An 18,900-nucleotide genomic window follows, 5' to 3' on the forward strand; every position below is an offset into this window, starting at 1 on the left:
GAACACAAGGAAATTCAGAATTTACTGACTTTGTGACAAGTATGATTAATAAGGTGCTATACCTTGATATAGGAAATATTTTCTAAACATTCCTCTGTAGTAGTACACCCAAAATATTATCTTATTGAAAAATCTTGTTGCTACTTTGAATCAACAGTATTTTCGAAGTTTTTTCTTAACTCAGCATTTTCTTACTTTTCAGTGTGACTTACTGTCAGTCTTTTAAACACCTAAGAAAAATTTTCTTGCCATATTTCAGAAAATATGGATAATTTAGACCATAGCAATAACATAGTCTATTGTTAACAAGCCAGATGGGACTTTTCATTGTATACTGAAGCTCCCAGCCAGCATTAATTCATTTAGCTGGACAGCATACAGTTAGACATGTCCAAATCTTTCATCTTCTGAGGATTTTTGGAGCACTGAAATCCAGGATGTATCCAACTTGTTGAGAAAGGAAAACAACATCAATCTAGGGCTTGACTCAGTGTCCACTGAAGTCAAGAAAAAGATTAAATTAATTCTAGTTGGTTTGGGACGAATCCATTGACCATCTACAGATAAGTTTCCTCCACCAATTAAATTATTACATACTGCTGAACAATCAAATTGTTGGGTTTTTTTCTTCCCCAAGATGGCAAAATAAAGCAGAACAGCTTTTAAATTACTGTTTCATTTTAAATAGTTATGAGTTCTAAGTAATGGTTATAATTCATGGCAAAGCGTGGCTTTTTAGAGAGCATTCTCCAATTTTATTTGCAGAAGTGTTCTGCAGACTAACTATTCTGAGCAATTGACCGATGACTGACTGCTGGAGTTAAAATTATGAATACTATGCCCAGAATTCTGATGAGGAAGACTTTCTAGTCAATAATTCTTTGTCTGAAAAGGACATATAAACATTTATGTTCTATTTTTAGAAAGCTGATTGCTTTATTGATTCACATTGTTGCTCCTTCTTTAAAGTACTGGATGATTTACTTCCCTAGAAAAAGATAAGGTAATCGTTTTTTTGAGAGACTCATAAGTGTCTTTGTAAACACCCCCTTAAATTTTTTTTTTTTAATTTTAAAAAATTCCTTAATGGGTTTCAGAGATTTCTTCTCTGACTCTATATAATGTTCAGAGATTGTTCTGTAACCTGATATGGTCTAAAACACTAAGGAAGAATCAAACCCATATCATTAAGATCTTTGTATTTTGTTCTGTAAGGGGGCTATAATTTTCATATACTATAGATATTCTCCTTCACTCCGATAATATTCTGGCTGGTAAAAAGGTTCAAATAATCATTTTCTGTTTTTATTTTTGTGGAAGTCATGTTAGTACACAACATAAGCACTACTAATGTCTACAAGGTATACCAGTGTGAATTATACCAGGCAGAAAAGATACGGTAAGTAATATTGCTGTGTAACTTCATTAGAAACAGAAATTCTAACAAACACCCTATTTACCAGTTCAAATAAGTGGAAAGCTGCATTCCCTGAGGGAGAGAAAGTACAATTAATGCAGCACAATGCCCACTCCATGCTGATGTTCCTAATACTGGAAATCTGAATTTTTATACTGTCTGCACACACATTGTTTTTGAGGAGTAATTATCACTGAAGCTCAAAATATGTATGTGGCCAAAAATGACACAATTAATGTAAATTATGATAGTAGGTCACTTCTTTGAAGCACTATCTTGAAATTTTGGGGAACTGTTTCTGCTTGAAAAATTACAAATGGAAAATATGGAAATGTAGAAAAAAATATCATGTCATGTGTATCTGTTTTGATCCTCTTCCCCATGATTACAGTGACAATCTAAGAGGCAATATATTCTGAACATTAACAAATTTAAATTTAACAGGTGCCAGGAGCATTTCTTGGGGGGAAAAATAAGTGACAGAAAATGCTAGACTAAAAATATTAGTAGGCACAGTTTAAAATGTATTTATATGTGATCTCAATTCTATTTTTCCATTAATAATGTCTTGATGTTTTGCCTGAAGCGATAATTATTTCATTTAAATAGAAGAACTGAAGATATACTCTAAGACCAAGTAGCCAGACAAGATAGTAAGTGGTAAATGTAGCTTTTGCTCTCTTTCAAAGGGCTCCGCACTGCAGTTACATGAATTTGACAACGATGTATATAAAAAAAGAACTCCACATCTTTGGATTTCAGAGTCCAACAAGAGTTTATACATTTACAATAGTATATTAAATATTTTCTTGAACTAAGCAACAAAGAAGCAAATTTGAAGAGCTTGTCTTACACCATTCCAATCAAAAACCTCAGCAAAAAAAAAAATCACTAAGTATTTTAGGAAAAACCATTAGCTGCTGTTAAGGTCCATGTTCTGCTGATCTATTGGTCTCTTTTTAATATAACGGGTATGTCCACAAAATACTTTTTTCTTAATATTCTTCCTATTTAGAAAAGCTTGTGAGTGCAGTCCTATGATAAGATAATTGTGATCGATGTCATAATTTTTATTGTTTATTCTATGCTTCTGTTCTGATGGGAGGGTGAGAGGGCTTGGGTTTGGGAGCAGTTTTTTGGGGGGATTGATTTTCTTTTTCTTTTCCAGAAAAGTGGAAGAGGTAGCAGACACTGAAATGAGTGACAAATCACTCTTTCCTTGGAGGAATTACTAAGCTTGCTTAGCAGGCACACTTCAGACTACAAGGTTCAACTTGCCAGGAAGACATGGAATGCAGCTGGAAACCTGCAGGTTATAAAAAGACTGAGAAGTGGCACTGAGAAAAATGGAGCAGGCAAGTGATGCTAGAGATATGATCAAAAAATTAGGGAACAAAGCAACTGAAAATGTCATTCAGTTAACTGGCATTAAGCCTGTAAGCAGGGAATTCCTGGGAAGAACAAAGCAGGTGAGGAGAAGCATGTAAAGAATTTTATTTATCTTTTTGTTGTCCTTATTTTCTTTAAGTTATTTTTTAATTCAGAAAGATTAATATTATATTATTATATATTATTATATTATATTATAATTATATTATATATTATAATATTATTTATTATTATATTATTATTTATTATTATTTATTATAATAAAATTTATTATAATAAAATAAATATATAATTTGTATTTTATAAATAATAAAATATATTTATATAATAAAATTATAATAAAATTTAAATGTCTTTCGGTCTGTAATTTACTATAAAAAATATTATAGGCTTATTCTCTTCAGAGCTCTGGTTGACTTGTCAAAGTGAGAGAGTGAACATTTTACAAGACGGAAGGCAGGAGGTAAAGAATTGCTATAAATTCTTCAAAGTGAGAAAGATTACTAGATAGTTGCCACATAGTTTAATAACAGGCACCCTTGTTTGTTATTATGATTAATGACTTGGGTGACAGTACGGAAGATATACAAGTGGTGGGATTTAGACTGCTGTAAAAAATCCTGTTATGAAATAGAGACTCACAGTCTGTACAAATCAGTGATAGAAAAACACACATATTTGTAGGTGTATTTAGATGCCTTGTCATATGTGTACACACACACTACATTTACATTTTAAAATGCAAATAAATGGAAAGTGCTGTAGGCGGGCATTCTTACTCTAAGCATCTATGTATTACTTTTATATTAACAATAAAGGACTCCAGCCAATGCAACATACTAATCTCAAGGCAGTCAGATCTCTATTGCTTGAAGTTTTATCAGTGTGTAATGTCTTAAAATAGAATTCTCCAATTCAGACATGTCATAGTATTGACACAGAGTTGCTAATAAAACTATCTCTTCACTGTGGTATGAAGAACAGTCAATATGACCATTAGAGCTTATGAACATATGATTTAATACTTATATGGGTTCATGAATAATGGCACCAGTTAATGAATTTGAAAACTATTTTATCCCTTAGAACTTACCCTTGTTAGATATTACAGGAATCCCAACGAGGCTGTGTAAATTTTCAAACAGGCTATATTGGAATCCTTGGTTTGCTGACAAATTATGGATTTTATATTATATACATGACATTTTCTTTGGTTGACAGAGCTCTAGCAAGTGCACAGTTTGCCTCTAACTTTCCCTGCAAAGATCTGTTTTGACACCAGGCAACATACTCCATAAAGCACATGCCAGACTCAAGAGTCATCCAGATGTACACACCCACACATACCCCTATGCCCATCATCACGTAGGTAGGAAATTGTTGGGTCAACGACTCACCAAATTATAATCAAAATCATCTGCACTTAGAACTGACCTGTAGGCACCTACGTTTTGCAGAGACTAACTCCTTTCAATAACCTATTTAAAATACTTAAATTAGTGATGTGAGTTTCATTACAGCACTCCTAGTTTCAGAGCGATATTCCCTGAGAAGTTGCCAAGAGGGCTGAACGGTAAAGTTAAGGACATAGTGGGTGTTGAATCGATGCTGAAGGTGTCAGAGAACTTAACAGTTACTAAATGCATGCAATTTTAATCTACTAAAATTACTTGGTTCTTGTGTAGCACATACATAAGCACATACTTATCTTGGATATGTATTCCAAGAGGTATCCAAATCAGCTATTTTATATCACATAATAAAAATAAAATTCTAAAAATATTAAAAAATATTTCAGAAATTTGTATTTACTTTAAATTGAAAGTCAGCACTACTAGGGACATTTATGTATGAGTATCTTTGGTAGGTACCTGTAAGTGATATGTTTGTGTTGCCATTTCTGTCCTGTTAACGCGTAGCGTTTCCGACGAATGTTAAATTTGGAGCTACCTCTTGTTTGGTCAGGCACACCACATCGAGGCTTCTTCATCCAACTGCAAGAAATAGCACCACGTAGTTAAAGCAACATGAAAGAAAAGTCATAACCACTGCACCAAACTAATAAAAACACCAAACTTTTTCAAAGTTACAGTATTATCAGTTTTGTGTCTACATTCAACAATGACTAACAAAAGGAACAGTTATCTTGTTACCAGGTGTGCGGTTTGTGAAACTTCCTTGCCTCTCATGACACTCAGAAGCCAATTTCTTTGCTGTTATTTTTCATGGTTTTCTTTTGCTACAATCTCTGAACAAAGACTTCACAACTGGAGAAGAGTTTCACAGACAATAATTTATTCATTTCAGTGATTCATTTGAGGGAATTACAATCTGTATTACTAGCTTGCTTGCTGAAGGTGAAGTTAAAGTATATGCACAACAATTTAGTCAAATCCCTAGTTCCTAAACTATTTTTTGTATTCTGTGATACTTTTCTATTGTCTCGTTGTCATGATATTTAAACAAGCCTTGAGTTCTTTTAATCAAAGAGCCCAGCCAACTGCCAGATTTTTTTTTTTAATTCAAGACACTGAAACTGCTAACCTTATGATACTATTAAGTTCTTCTATCTTACTCTCTTTCCATGCAATAAACAGTATCTCACTGCAACTTCAAGCTCTTAGTGGAGATATTTAACTCAAGAATTTTTAAGAATTTTTAATGCTCTGCACAAAATCAAGCTGAAAAGGTCTAAAATCGCAAACAACAAAAATGACCATTGCAGCGGCACCAGGGTTTCCACAGAAATGTTCCAGTTTTACAGAGGCCACAATATTTCAATGTTTTTCAATATTTTAAAAACTTCAAATTTGTCAGCTTTCCAAATATGTCAAAGCTAGGATGAGATCTAATTCAAAAGCCTGAGCTCAACAGCAGTATCATTGAACTGTTTGTCACTTGTAGTGTAAGGGGTTATTTAGTTTGAGTAAAAGTGAACAAAACCCAGCTGAAGTTATTATTTTACATGAGCTGGATAGCTGCACAACAAGGTACCATCAGGAAGCTAGTAGGATTAAAGACATTCACTGCATAAGTAAAAGACAAATCTCCTCTGTTACTTTTCCAGTTCATTTGACTTTATTTCTATCATGCCAAATAATTACTGATGTAAAAGCTACAGTTTTCTGATGGTATTTACCACAAGAGTAGTCATACTCTATATTCAAGCTTGCATGAATGAATTTCTGACCATTAAACTGGCATTTAAGCATTGTTTCATAAATAAATACACACATAGCAGCTGTTTGTATGTATGACTGGATGACAGAAAAGTCATTTGAAATGTCATCTCAGAATATGGACTTCTTTTAAAGCATGTGCAGGTAAGAAAAACTCAAAAAACCTACCAGTCAAACATCTTTCATCTTTTCCAGTAGATACTCTTAGTTCAATATATGAAGAAAATGAAGAAAACCGTCTTGTTTTGTCCGAAAGAAAACACAGGATATTTGCAGTACAAAGGAATAGTGTGTGTGTGCGCGCGCACAAAAACCTACACAACCTAATGAAATAATTGATTTTTCAGTTCTGTACTCAAGGAATGAGATGTGCATTGTGAGTTTTACACCTACTAATACAAGAGAAACCATATTGCACACTGAATTAATTTTTAGAGATGGGCTAATCCAGTCAAAATGAGCCACAGTATTTTTCATAAATCTGGGTGAAGAGGTTTAAAAGAACAACCAGACTTCTAACACTTCATATATGCTGTAGTTATGGATATATAGCTGTTGTTTAAATACTTAAGTAGGAGTCAAGCTCACTGGCCTGCAGGAAAAAGCAAAATTCTAGTGATAGTACCAAGATGGCACTGCACCCCACTTACACTGATAAAGACTATAGAAGTGCCTGCAAAACCTTTGATAGGTTACACATCCATCAAGTAGTACTAGTGGGGAAGTCATCACAATTAATTTGACTGCCTGAACTGAAGACACTGAGCTCATAATTACCTGTTTCAAATAAGAAACACTGAATGATTTGCTCTAATTTGCGGTCAGAATAATTAAAAAGTATGCATGGCACATAAAAGAGTTGACTATTATTTGTATTTGCAAGGAAGACAATCTTCTTTCCCTAATGTCTGCAAAGACAATACTGCAAAATTGAAAAACTTTACTCCACCAGCATCTGCTGAAACACCCTGCAAATTTACTTCAGGTTCCTCTGTTTTTTTTAAAAAGAAGTGTCAATTCAACAAAGTAGATGTTAGTGATTTCTGGGATGAAATATTATTGAAAAGTTTAATTAGTTCTACTAATGAAAGAAAATGAAGAAGCAGATCTTTGTTACAGACCAAAGGGCAGTTCTGTTGCTCTTAGTAAAATGACCTCACATTTACACTTCAGCAAATGAGATGACAATTGGCTCAGACCTCAGAAAACTTTTAGGCTTGTTGTCAGCAATACTTTTTCGCAGTGCATGTTAGGTCAGCATGCAGTTAACATGCATTTTAATGACAGATTCTATGTAAATTATGCTGTTAAAACTGCACACTCACATTGCAGAAAAAGACATACATGTAACAAAAGATGAGTTTTCTCACCTTAAGGTGATATCACTACATCAAAAGAAAGAAGCAAGGAGTAAAGCAAAAACAAATAGCTATTATATTTTGTTAGAAACATTGTACAAAAACATCAGGGTCTTGTATAAAATACATAATATATCTCTTAACAGTTGTATTGTTTCAAGGGCAATGATTTTAAATTAATTCAATTAGGCCTCCTCCCTCAAAAAAAAAAAAAAAAAAAGTAGTTTAAATTATTTAGCTTAACTGATGGAGACCTATTTTAATAACAGGGTTTGCTCATTAGCAAGCCAGGGGCAGACAAGTGTAAATATTTGAAGTTGTGAATTTAAAAATTAATCTTCAAAGCTGTTCTTGAAATTATCTCTCACGTTATGTCAAAGGTTCAATACTCTCACAGAAATTATGTTAGCATAAAATGTTTTGCACTCAAGATTTAATACAAAAAGTCAAGAACAGTAGGTAGCATGGATTCAAAATTCAACATTGTATTATCTTACTAGAACTACTGACAATCCATTTTTAGCAAAACAAAACATAGCCCAAAATAACATATTATGAAATTCAAGCAGTCACAATTTGTTCTTGCATTGATTTTGAAGTGGTATGCACCTATCAAGGGCATTACGCTTGTATCCTTATTGGTTTGGATGGGCAGGGGATGTTCCATGTTGTCATGCTGTCTGGCCCACTAATGTTCTTTCTGTTCTTACATAAGTACTGGGACTGGGGTTTACACACAATATAAATCCCAATGTAAACCAAATGGAAGCCTTTGCACAAGTGATTGACTAGCTTTCAGGAAATGATCTTCATGTAAAATTTAAGGAAAAGATTCAATTTGCAGCTGAAGAGTTGGACTATCACCAAATCTATCACCTAGAGCTTAGCTGAGCTAAGTTTAGCAGTCAGAATTTTTAACAAATTATTACGTGGTTAGTATTGGAGTTCAGTATTTTCTAGCACTGAAATGAGGCAAAATGTTAACAACTTCCAGCACAGAAATTTTCCTTTTTTTTTTAATATGTCAAAAATGTTTTTTAAATAGCAATTATTCTCACACTGACTGGGAGGAAGGCTTCTGTCAATAATAATCATTAATGCTCACAACATTTGGGGATACTTAGTGTGTAATACCATCTTCCATCTGGGGGGGAGCTGAGAAATAAAACATTAATTTCTATTTTCTTCCAAATATAGATGCTTTTAACATTATATGATGAAGGTCTTCCATGTTCTTGATTGCATTTTGGAGTTGGTTTTTTTTTTTAAATAATTGTTTTTCATTGAAGAAAGGTGTATAATGGTAATGTCTTTGACTCTCTTACATCTGTTTGTTTCTGAACTTGTACAAATCTTTCATGCAGCAGCCTCTAAAAATTAATATTTTATCAGTACTCAATAAAGAAGCTTAATTGTGACTAATGTACTCTATCTGTAGACTATGTCACATCAAATTCCTCTCTTAGCTCCATTACTTTGAATCTTGAGGAGCTATATATGTCAAGAGAATTAAAACAGTTTAGACTCACAGAAAATCTGAAAAGATTAAAATAAAAATATGCAGCAAAATTGTAATGCTCTTCCAGTAGAGAGAGAGGGAGCTGAATTTCTCATAACTCAAGCCAGCTGCCTAACCATATTTTGCTCCTTAGAGGTTAAAAGGGGTTAAGAGGTCTGTCTCCTCACTTTCTTAAGCCTTCAGGAAGAAGCTTTGGTTGAAGGCAGAATCAAAACATTAGCAAACCCCACCTTTGGTTAAACACCCTCCTCATTTACCCCTAATCAAAACTGCTGCTTAGGCGTTATATTATTTTTGTTGTTGTTGGGGTTTGGGTTTTTGGGGGGTTTCTTTTGGCAGAGTTATAGCGAAAATGGAAAATAAAAGGGAGAATTCAACTTGATAGTGCAACTTGACTATAGTGGCTGGAAAATCTAATAGACATTTATTTAAGAAAACTACTGAATGGTACCCTTAAACTTCTTTTGAGGATAGATAGACATGTTTACTAAATATATTATGAGACTTTACTAACAATCCTCTAAGTAATAGGAAGCAGTGAAAGAGTGATATAAGATAATGTATTTCTGCCGTAGTACTGATGATGATTCGTCTGCAAGGCTTCTCACTGAATGTTTGCTGAGGGCACCTTATGTATATAATACATAATATATATATATACACCTTATACATACCTTATATATAGCTTTTGTACAAAACCATTTACTAATAAAATAGACCATTGAGCTAATTTCAACAGCTCAAAATTTATTGTTCACTCTTTTTCTGAGCAACAATTAATATATAAAAAGCATAGATCACATATACATATGATTACATCTTAGTTATGAAACTTGAAGTAAACTTGGTTAGAAGCTCAAGTGAGAGTTAAAATAAGCACATTTGCTATTTACTTATAAAGGATGACATTAAAATAAAATTAATGCTTTCTTACTATTCCATAGATATAGTCAGCGTCCTGCACACAACCATTCTACTTGTATACCAAGAAATTTCTAATGTACTCCTTTAAACTGCAAAATATGTTTGGAAATAAAGATGTATAGCAGTTTTAAGAAAAGAGAACAACTAGTCATCTTCTACTTAGTATATTTAGCTTAGGGACGTGAAAGACCAGGATCACAACAGTGGGTCCATTTTCAGAAGTCTCCTTTTTAGCGAATCATTGACTGTGTTTGGTAATATGTAAATGAATCACAGAAAATACTGTGGCATCCCCATTCAAAAGTCAGACACTATTTTCATTGGGTTTGCCATTGTCATGATACTTGTATTCATAGAACTATAGAATCACAGAATGGTTTGGATTGGAAGGGACCTTAAAGACCACCTAGTTCCAACCCCCCTGCCATGGGCAGGGACACCTCCTACCAGAGCAGGTTGCTCAAAGCCCCATCCAACCTGGCCTTGAACACTTCCAGGGATGGGGCATCCACAGCTTCCCTGGGCAACCTGCTCCAGTGCCTCACCACCCTCACAGTGAAGAATTTCTTCCTGATATCTAATCCAAACCTACTCTCTTTCAGTTTAAAGCCACTACCCCTCATTCTATCACTACATTCCCTGATAAAGAGTCCCTCCCCTTCTCTCCTGTAGGCCCCCTCTAGGAACCAGAAGGCCGCTATAAGGTCTTCCTGCAGCCTTCTCTTCTCCAGGCTGAACAACCCCAACTCTCTCAGCCTGTCCTCATAGCAGGTGCTCCAACCCTCTGATCATCCTCGTGGCCCTCCACTGGACTTGCTCCAAGAGGTCCTTCTTATGTCAGAGGCCCCAGAGCTGTATGACGGTCTCACGAGAGTGGAGTAGAGGGGCAGAATCACCTCCCTCAACCTGCTGGCCATGCTTCTTTTGATGCAGTCCAAGATACAGTTGGCTTTCTGAGCTCCAAGAGCACATTGCCAGCTCAGGTTGAGCCTCTCATCAACCAACACTCCCAAGTCCTTCTCAGGGTTGCTCTCAATCCATTCTCCACCCAGCCTGTATTTGTGCCTAGGATCGCCGTGACCCAGGTGCAGGACCTTGCACTTGGCCTTGTTGAACTTCATGAAGTTCACACGAGCCCACCTCTCAAGCCTGTCCAGGTCCCTCTGGATGGCATCCCTTCCCTCCAGCATGTCAACCATTCCACACAGCTTGGTGTCATTGGCTTGCCACTTGGATATCAAACCATTGACCACAACTCTTTCAGTGTGACCATCCAGCTAATTCCTTATCCACCGAGCGGTCTATCCGTCAAATCATGTCTCTCCAATTTAGAGACAAGGATGTCAGGCAGGACAGTGTCAAATGCTTTGCACAAGTGCAGGTAGATGATGTCAGTTGCTCTTGCCTTATCTACCAACGCTGTAACACTGTCATAGAAGGCCACCAAATTTGTCAGAACGATTTGCCTTAGTGAAGCCATGTTAGCTTTTACCAATTACATCCTTATTTTTCATGTGCCTTAGTATAGTTTCCAGGAGGCTATGTTCCATAATCTTGCCAGGCACAAAGATGAGACTGACTGGCCTGGGTTCAGAACTTTCTTCATATTTTTATGGCATTATAATGGCCACTCACTCTTCCCTATCCCCATCAATGAGCATGCATCATGCTTTTGAAGCCACTTGGGAAACAAATTAAAAAAATATAGTGAATGGTGACTAGTAGGGGGAAGATGAACAGTATTTGTATTTATGCACACCAAAATACTCATTGAGGGATTATCTTTTTTTTCATAGCAACAAAATTCCCCCATGGGACTTTTGATGATGATGTTGCAGGACATTATTTCTATGTTAATATCCTCAAATTTTGTTCCTATCAAGTTACTACTATAACTTTTTTTAATTGTTTGCCCTTCTGAAGACGAGGCACTCATAATCTCTTCTCAATACATGCTAGAGAAGCAGGTAAATCTTCACGCATAAGATGAGAACATATTGTTTTTATGAGGTTCCTGCTGTACTCTTTATTTTTAATCCCAGCTTTGTATGTGATTATAACATATTAATCACAGAGAAACAAATTGGAAACTGTCACATATTTCTGGCCAAAAGAGAGTATATATATTTTCTGTGTAGAGGAAAGGAAAAATTACTTCCAACATTTACAAAATACTGCCATAAATGAACAATTGAAAAAAAATATTTACCCTTTGTTATATAGTCATATCTCCCAAGAATATTCACTGGCGTTAATTGATGGTAACTTGAGGCCATAGTTTAGTTTAATGAGCTTATTTGTTTTCTCAACGCCAATGCAAATGTGAAAGCTCTTTAAGAATCAGTTCTGTTCCCAACTTGGCTCTAGTTAATGCAACTCCAAATGTGTAAGCAAATGCAGAATTCATCCAGCATGAGTTATATGTGCCTAAGAATTGCCATGCTTTAATATATCTTCCTGTGTAGAAAAGAAAATCACACATCAAAAAGTTTGGAAGATTCAGTATCCACCAGATTGTAAAATTAATGTTTGGGACTGCTGCGTAGATGGGTTCCTTTGCTCTTACATAGCAGAAGTAAAGACAACCTTGCTGACATGCTGGCCAACAAGCCCAATTTAGCAAACATAAACCACTTCCCTTTGCAATGTGGTTTGGTTTGGTTTTTTTCAACTCGCTACCTGATACTCTTAACTAAGGAATGCTTTTCCTTAGGTTGCCATTTTTTATCTTCTCTGTACTGCTAACTGTGAACAGATTATTTTCCTTTTAGTGAAATATATTGCCTCTTACAAAGCTGCCACTAATGTGTCTTTAAAAGGCTACTAGTGACTGGTATAGCAGAACTCTCCCCTCAAGGATCAATCGCTGAAGCTGTATAAAGAGCCTAGTCTCTCCACCCTGCAGACCGGATCATAAACATCATTTTGAGCATGGCTCTCTCACAAGGCATTTATTGCTATTGCACTGCATGTTCTAAGGTCCTTTATAATTCCTGAGCTGAGGGATGTGTGATCAACTCACCTCCCCTTAGGGCACCCCTAAAATCTGCTTTGCTTTATTGCTTTTCAATGCAATAATGCATGTGCCGGCGGAATAAAATGATTTTTCCAATCCTGCCAGCATTTTGGGTAGCCTCTTCCCTAAACTCTGAATGATAGAAAAATCATTCATGTCGGCTACTTTACCAAAAAAGAATAACTAAAACCCACATGTGTTTCTGGCTGGTAAATAAATGGCCAATGAAGGAGGATTATTTCTCCCCCCCTAAAAAGCATTTTCAAGAAGTAGTAGAAACATATTTTAATAAAGTAAATGTTGGATCTGTAGTGACAGTACTATTTTCTAATTGTTTGCTTTTCAAGTAAAGTAACTTCTTCTAAAATCACAAGATCATCTTTATCGCATTTTAAGTGGAGTTTGTCCAACAAGCATTTCAAATCTTAATCCCAGATACGTTTTCTTAATTGTATACAATTTTTTTTTTTATTTTCCTACCCATTTTAAAAAATTTGGTATAGTATAGAGTTGTTTGGAAGTGTCTTTTAATATCTCTGTTTCACAAAGTCTCTCTGTGTTCAGTCTGTCAGTAAAATCAGACACTCCTGGCCTTACACAACTTCAGAATTGCAAAGGGCATGCAATGCTAATCCAATTTTACTGCATGTTAAAATGGCCACACCTGGTCTTTTGTTACTGGAAACCTTTAAATGAATGATCCAGTGGAGCGTGCTATTTTTTTTTTTTTTTCAATGAGAATAAGAAAATTCACACTAAAGATTTTCTAGTAAGAAAAGACTTTCCACTGTGAAACATTTCATGAATTTTTGCCAATTTTGAATAGGTTTCTCCACCTCCACATCGATAACCTTTTGGTCCTTTCTTTAGTTAACCCTGAAACATTTTCTTTACAGTCACATGCCCAAAGGCAGGCAGCAGCTAGGCAGGTGACTACCTGCTACCATGAAATACAGATGATGGAAAAAATAAAGAAAAGCAAGGAGAGAGAGAAACATTTCAACTCCCCATCTGAACCTAGGCAATTCTATGATTCTATGAAGCTGCAACACTATATGGATATCACAGTCACCCTGCTTCATGTGTTATAAAATTTTTCCAGTTCTATTTTCCCCTGCTTGAAACAGAAAAATCAAGAGCAGTTCAGTACTGGTTACTTACTCAATTGTGTTCCTGTCCACTTTTCCTGTCATATTAATGCCATAGAACTGCTGCATGGCAGCTATAGCTGATTGCATGGTTTCTGCAGAGCGCAACACCGACATTCGGGGGTCAGTTGGTGGAAGGTAGCCATACTTTTGTAACCATACCTGCAATGACAAGTGCAGTGGCTATTAAATAGAAATTAGAGGTAAATAAAATGCTCCCTAGTAATTAGTTTTGCACCATATATAATGAAGCTTCTAATTCACCAAGCATAAATCCTGTTAGTTTGGGTTTTGGTTTTCACTTGCAGAGAAGAAATTCTTTGGGGCTTTTGTTTCATCTTCTTTATTAAAGATTCTGCTGTTTTTTAAGACTTACAGTGTTTTCTACCCAGGAGCCAGCTCTCTTTATTATCTGAAGCTGCCTGCTTCAATTATTTATTTAATGTATTTATTTATTTGAAGTTACAACTTAAGCACCTAACCCTGGCTCTAGGCACTTCAAGAAATTTTTAAAGCAGACAAAATATAAAATCTACAATATATGCCACACGTAATTGACTGTCCACAGGGTACATAATAATATTCACCACCTACAATAATAAATCCACAATAGCTCTCACACAGTTACACTATATTGTTATCATCTCTCAAAAAATATGAAAGAGAGGGTGGGAAGACATTCAGCTTTCCAAGAAGAATATCAAAATCACATACTTATAAGCAAAGCAGGTGGCCAGGAGATAGTGAAGTACCAGAGTCTGTCCCCACTTACAGTAAATTCCCTGATAAGAGGATCTTCCTTTTTAAATCAAGACGGGTTTAATGTCAACTGTTTATGCTCTTAATTGTGTAGAAGTGAGAGGGAGAAGGCATGGTCCAAATAACTGAAAGCTTTATGGATTAAAGCCAATATCTTAAGAACATCTGGAAGAACCCTCTGAAACACACTGTCCTCTTGAGGCAATGTTTCATAAACAAGTAGCTGTGATTATCTTAATGTTTCTAAGCATTCTCAAAATCTATCCTACAGAAAGCACAGTGTAAGACTTTTGAGGCAATGAGAGCACTGATACATCTTTTAAAATGCCTTAGCTTCTCATCTAAGGACTGGAACTACTCACTAGAATGAAAGGTACATGTATTATCAATCTACAAGATACAGTTAAATTGCATTGCTGCAGCCTTACTCTCCCCTATAACAAAGTACTTGTGACCTCATAAATCTGATCTTCTGTTCTTTAAAAACTTGAATGAATAGATAAACAAATACAAAATTTCTTTCAGCTACCTCTTTCAAACGTATAACATCCCAGTTGATGGATTCTGAGTCATTACATTAATGAATGCTCTCTACCCACTCCCCCCTTATAGTATGTTGTGGGCTCTGTCTGCCTCATACAACACTTCTGGGTTTTTTATCTGTTTATACACACTGTATACACAGCCTAACACCAAACTGTGTAGTCTGCAATTTTCACCCTAATTTAGCTTGCAGAGTCCACGCAACTCAGTTCTGTAGCAGGTTAACCATGTTGGTGGTGCACTCCTCTTTTACGGACCCAGTGAAGAAACTCAAGATGGATGAACTCCTTGCTATGGCTCACTTTACTAACACTGAACATGTATTACAGGTGAATATTGGCTCCGTGTAAATGAAAGATCAAACTGGAACTAAAAATAGGGGAAATCTTCAGGTTATGAGTTCAGATATTTCTCATTGCAACAGGTTTACCCTCCCACAGAGCAGTTCGGACACAACCTCAACAGTGTTTGTGAGCTCCACTCAACAAGTAGATACAGTACAGACAGGATTAAGACCCAGCCTAACCTCTTTCACCATCACACTATCTCTATATACAAGAGCTGTTCAGAATAAGAACAAAATTTGCTTTAATAGATAGGAAGATGCTCTTATTTCCAGTATAAATGAATTGCTACTATCAGTACCTACATCCAACTTTACATACTCCAGACTTCTTGCACTTTTCAACTTCAAGGGTGAACTTGTGAACACTACAGAATCACAGAATCATATTGGGTTGGAACAGACCTCTGGAGATCATCTAGTCCAACCCCCCTGCCAAAACAGGTCCACCTGAACAGGTTGCATAGGAACGTGTCCAGGCAGGTTTTGAATGTCTCCAGAGAAGGAGACTCCACCACCCCCCTGGGCAGCCTGTTCCAGTGCTCTGCCACCCTCAAAGTAAAGAAGTTCCTCCTCATGTTTAGATGGAACTCGTTATGTTCAAATTTGTGCCCATTTCCTCTTGTCCTATCCCTGGGCACCACTGAAAAGAGACTGGCCCCATCCTCTTGACACCCTCCCTTTAAGTATTTATAAGCATTGATCAGAAAGTTTAAACTAAATTATTTGTGTGATGCCCCAATTCTAGCATATGTGTTGCACAGGAAGTCTGTTTTTCCTTCCATTACTGGAAGATAGCTCTGGAAGGCCAGCTAGAGCTGGAAGGTTGGCAAGAGCAATGCAATACATGGAAACAAGACCATGAAAGTAAGAAATAAGTTTGACACAGAGTGGCTTGATTTCAACGTAGAAGTTGAGTCCCTTTGAATTAATATTTACAATTATATTTAAGAATAGGGTTACCTTGAGATTCATCTTCTCAAGTCAGTGTTATTAAAACAAATGCTCAGTCAGGGAAGAAAAGTAATTCTGAGCAGCATGACACTGTTGTCTAAAATGATGCCACCTTCTTGACGCCTTCTCAGCATGAATTTTGTATGCAGACACAGAGCAGGGTGTCTGCAGACACCCTGCAGAGGGACATGCTGGCACCTTTTCATGAAGCTCTCTTTCAGATGCTAAGGGCACAGAAAATTGCTTGGTAGGCTTGTGAGGCCACCTGTCACCACTCGAGATCATCCTCATTGTGGCATAACTGAAGGAGACAGAGGTATGTAAGGGGTTACAAGTAACCAAATTTGCCAGGAGATAAACTTTTATATATCTGAATTACAAAAGCTATAAAGAGAGAGACAGAAAAAATAGCTTGGAGAGTACTACCCACGGGAGAAGGGGAGCAGAGAGGACCAACTGGAATCTAGTAGACTGCCACTGCAGACACAGAAAAGGAAAAAAAGAGGTGGCTTAGAAACAGAAGAAGAGGACAGTGTAGCCTTTCTCCTTCTAAAGATTTAAGTACAAGTTAAATACAAGATGTCTGCTAGTCACTCCCTAACACTGAACAAAGGAAGTAGACTACCTGGGTCTTCCCTCAGGCTTCAAAATAGCAAGTAGAAGACACAGCCAACATACCAGAAAGTCAAACAATCCTCTCAAAGTTTCTTTTTTCAAAATTCAGACAAATTGACCTCCAAGTCTAATACCTGGTAAATATTTGAGAGCTAGTAGCAATAAATGCTACTACTGTTCTGTTCTTGTGAGAAAGGATCATGAAACAAGATGAAGAGAAAACAAATCTGGTTCCTGTTGCATTCCTCAGACTTCTCAGTTTTCTGTTAACAAATTTTGAAGGACCTTGGTTCCGTTTGCCATACACCTGAAATATGCCCCTTGGATTCTATTGTACATAGTCCAAATGCTGGGATCTATGGAGAAGAAGCTTACCTTTATAATGTCCAGAATCTACAGGTGGGTAAACCAACAAAGAGGAAAAGAAACAGAATGACACAGACACAGCAGGAGAACAAAGAAAAATGATTTTTTTCACAGCCTTGTATTTTTGAAGCAACCTATTAAAGAAATTATGACCACAAGAATTTCCCCCTCCATCTCTACTGAAATTACATGTCCCTCTGCCTTAATGCACTTCAGCAACAACAATGCAGCGTTGGCAAACCATCTGTCATCCTGGGGAACTCATCTGTTTTGGAACAAAGAAATAGTGAAGTAGATCCATCTAACAAGTAATATGTGGGATGCCAACAGAGACCCTTCACATAGGCTCCAAAATCAGTGATATGTCCCATCCCTTTACAGTTTAGAAAAATAAAATCCTGCTATTTCAAGTGAAGTTTTTGGGCAGGGCTTTCTTATCCTGCAGCAAAATGAAAGCCGTGGTAACCACAGAAAACCACAGCTGGAAGACAATGGGTTTCACCACCTCCCTCTCTACTACAGTTCTTTACTATCCTACCGCTGTGAAGTCTGTCTTAGAGTTGAATCTCCCTTACAATAATTTAAGCCTGTAACTTCTCATTTCACCTGCTATGGATGAGGGGAACTGATTATTCCTTTATCCTCTGCAGCACCCTTTTATGTATTTGAACTCTCTTTTGTTAGCCACTCTTTCTGATCTTTTTTAAATAAACTAAAGAATCCTCTTTTGTTTAACCTTATTTCATTGTCCACATTAACCTCCAGGAAACTAGAAGCTAAAATCTCTCTTTACTAAGCATCTGGTAGCACTAGATTTGTATGTTAGTTTCTATTGTTAGCCCATTAGCAAACACCGGAGTTTAGTTGAAGTGTTAGGAGTAATTCAGAAGAATGTGGATACTCAAATACTTCATTTTGGAAAAAACAACCCAAACCCAAAACCCAGGAATTAAATTATCCCACAAATATTTTTTTCTCACTAACTGAACATCAAGGCTTATGTTCAAATTATTTATACATTTTTTTAATAATAAAACAATGCTTTATTCACACTTTTTTGCACTAGAAAAAAATCCTTCACCATAATTCCACTTTCTATTTTCATAACCGTAAGGAAAAAGATAAACAGAATTATTTGGTGATGAAAGCTGTAGAGATGTTAGGAGTTTGTTGGGGACCTGCCACTTCTGCAGAAGTCCACGGAACTTATAAGTGTTTAGCACACAATCTGTATCACCTTCCAGATTTTGGATGTCATTGACTAGATGCCTAGGGTTTGGGGGGGTTTTCTGCTATGATGAAAAAATCTTTTCATTTTAGTTTGTGACTGCTACTAATGCTATGCTGTATGGGTCATCTGGCTATTGCAT

The 18,900-nt window shown here is 36.3% G+C and overlaps 1 protein-coding gene across 1 annotated transcript in view; it reads right to left on the reverse strand.

Moving 5' to 3' along the window:
* Positions 1–18,900, reverse strand: part of MMP16 (matrix metallopeptidase 16) — a 179,920-nt gene that overhangs the window by 78,854 nt on the left and 82,166 nt on the right. Inside the window, exons 2-3 of the mRNA XM_074144867.1 lie at positions 13,964–14,112; positions 4,678–4,800 (exon numbers count right to left, since the gene is read on the reverse strand). Coding sequence (XP_074000968.1) covers positions 4,678–4,800; positions 13,964–14,112 — 272 coding nt within the window. The remainder of the gene's footprint in view (positions 1–4,677; positions 4,801–13,963; positions 14,113–18,900) is intronic.

Source organism: Numenius arquata, chromosome 3 (genome assembly GCF_964106895.1).
Source record: "Numenius arquata chromosome 3, bNumArq3.hap1.1, whole genome shotgun sequence".
NCBI classification, from domain to species: Eukaryota; Metazoa; Chordata; class Aves; order Charadriiformes; family Scolopacidae; genus Numenius; species Numenius arquata.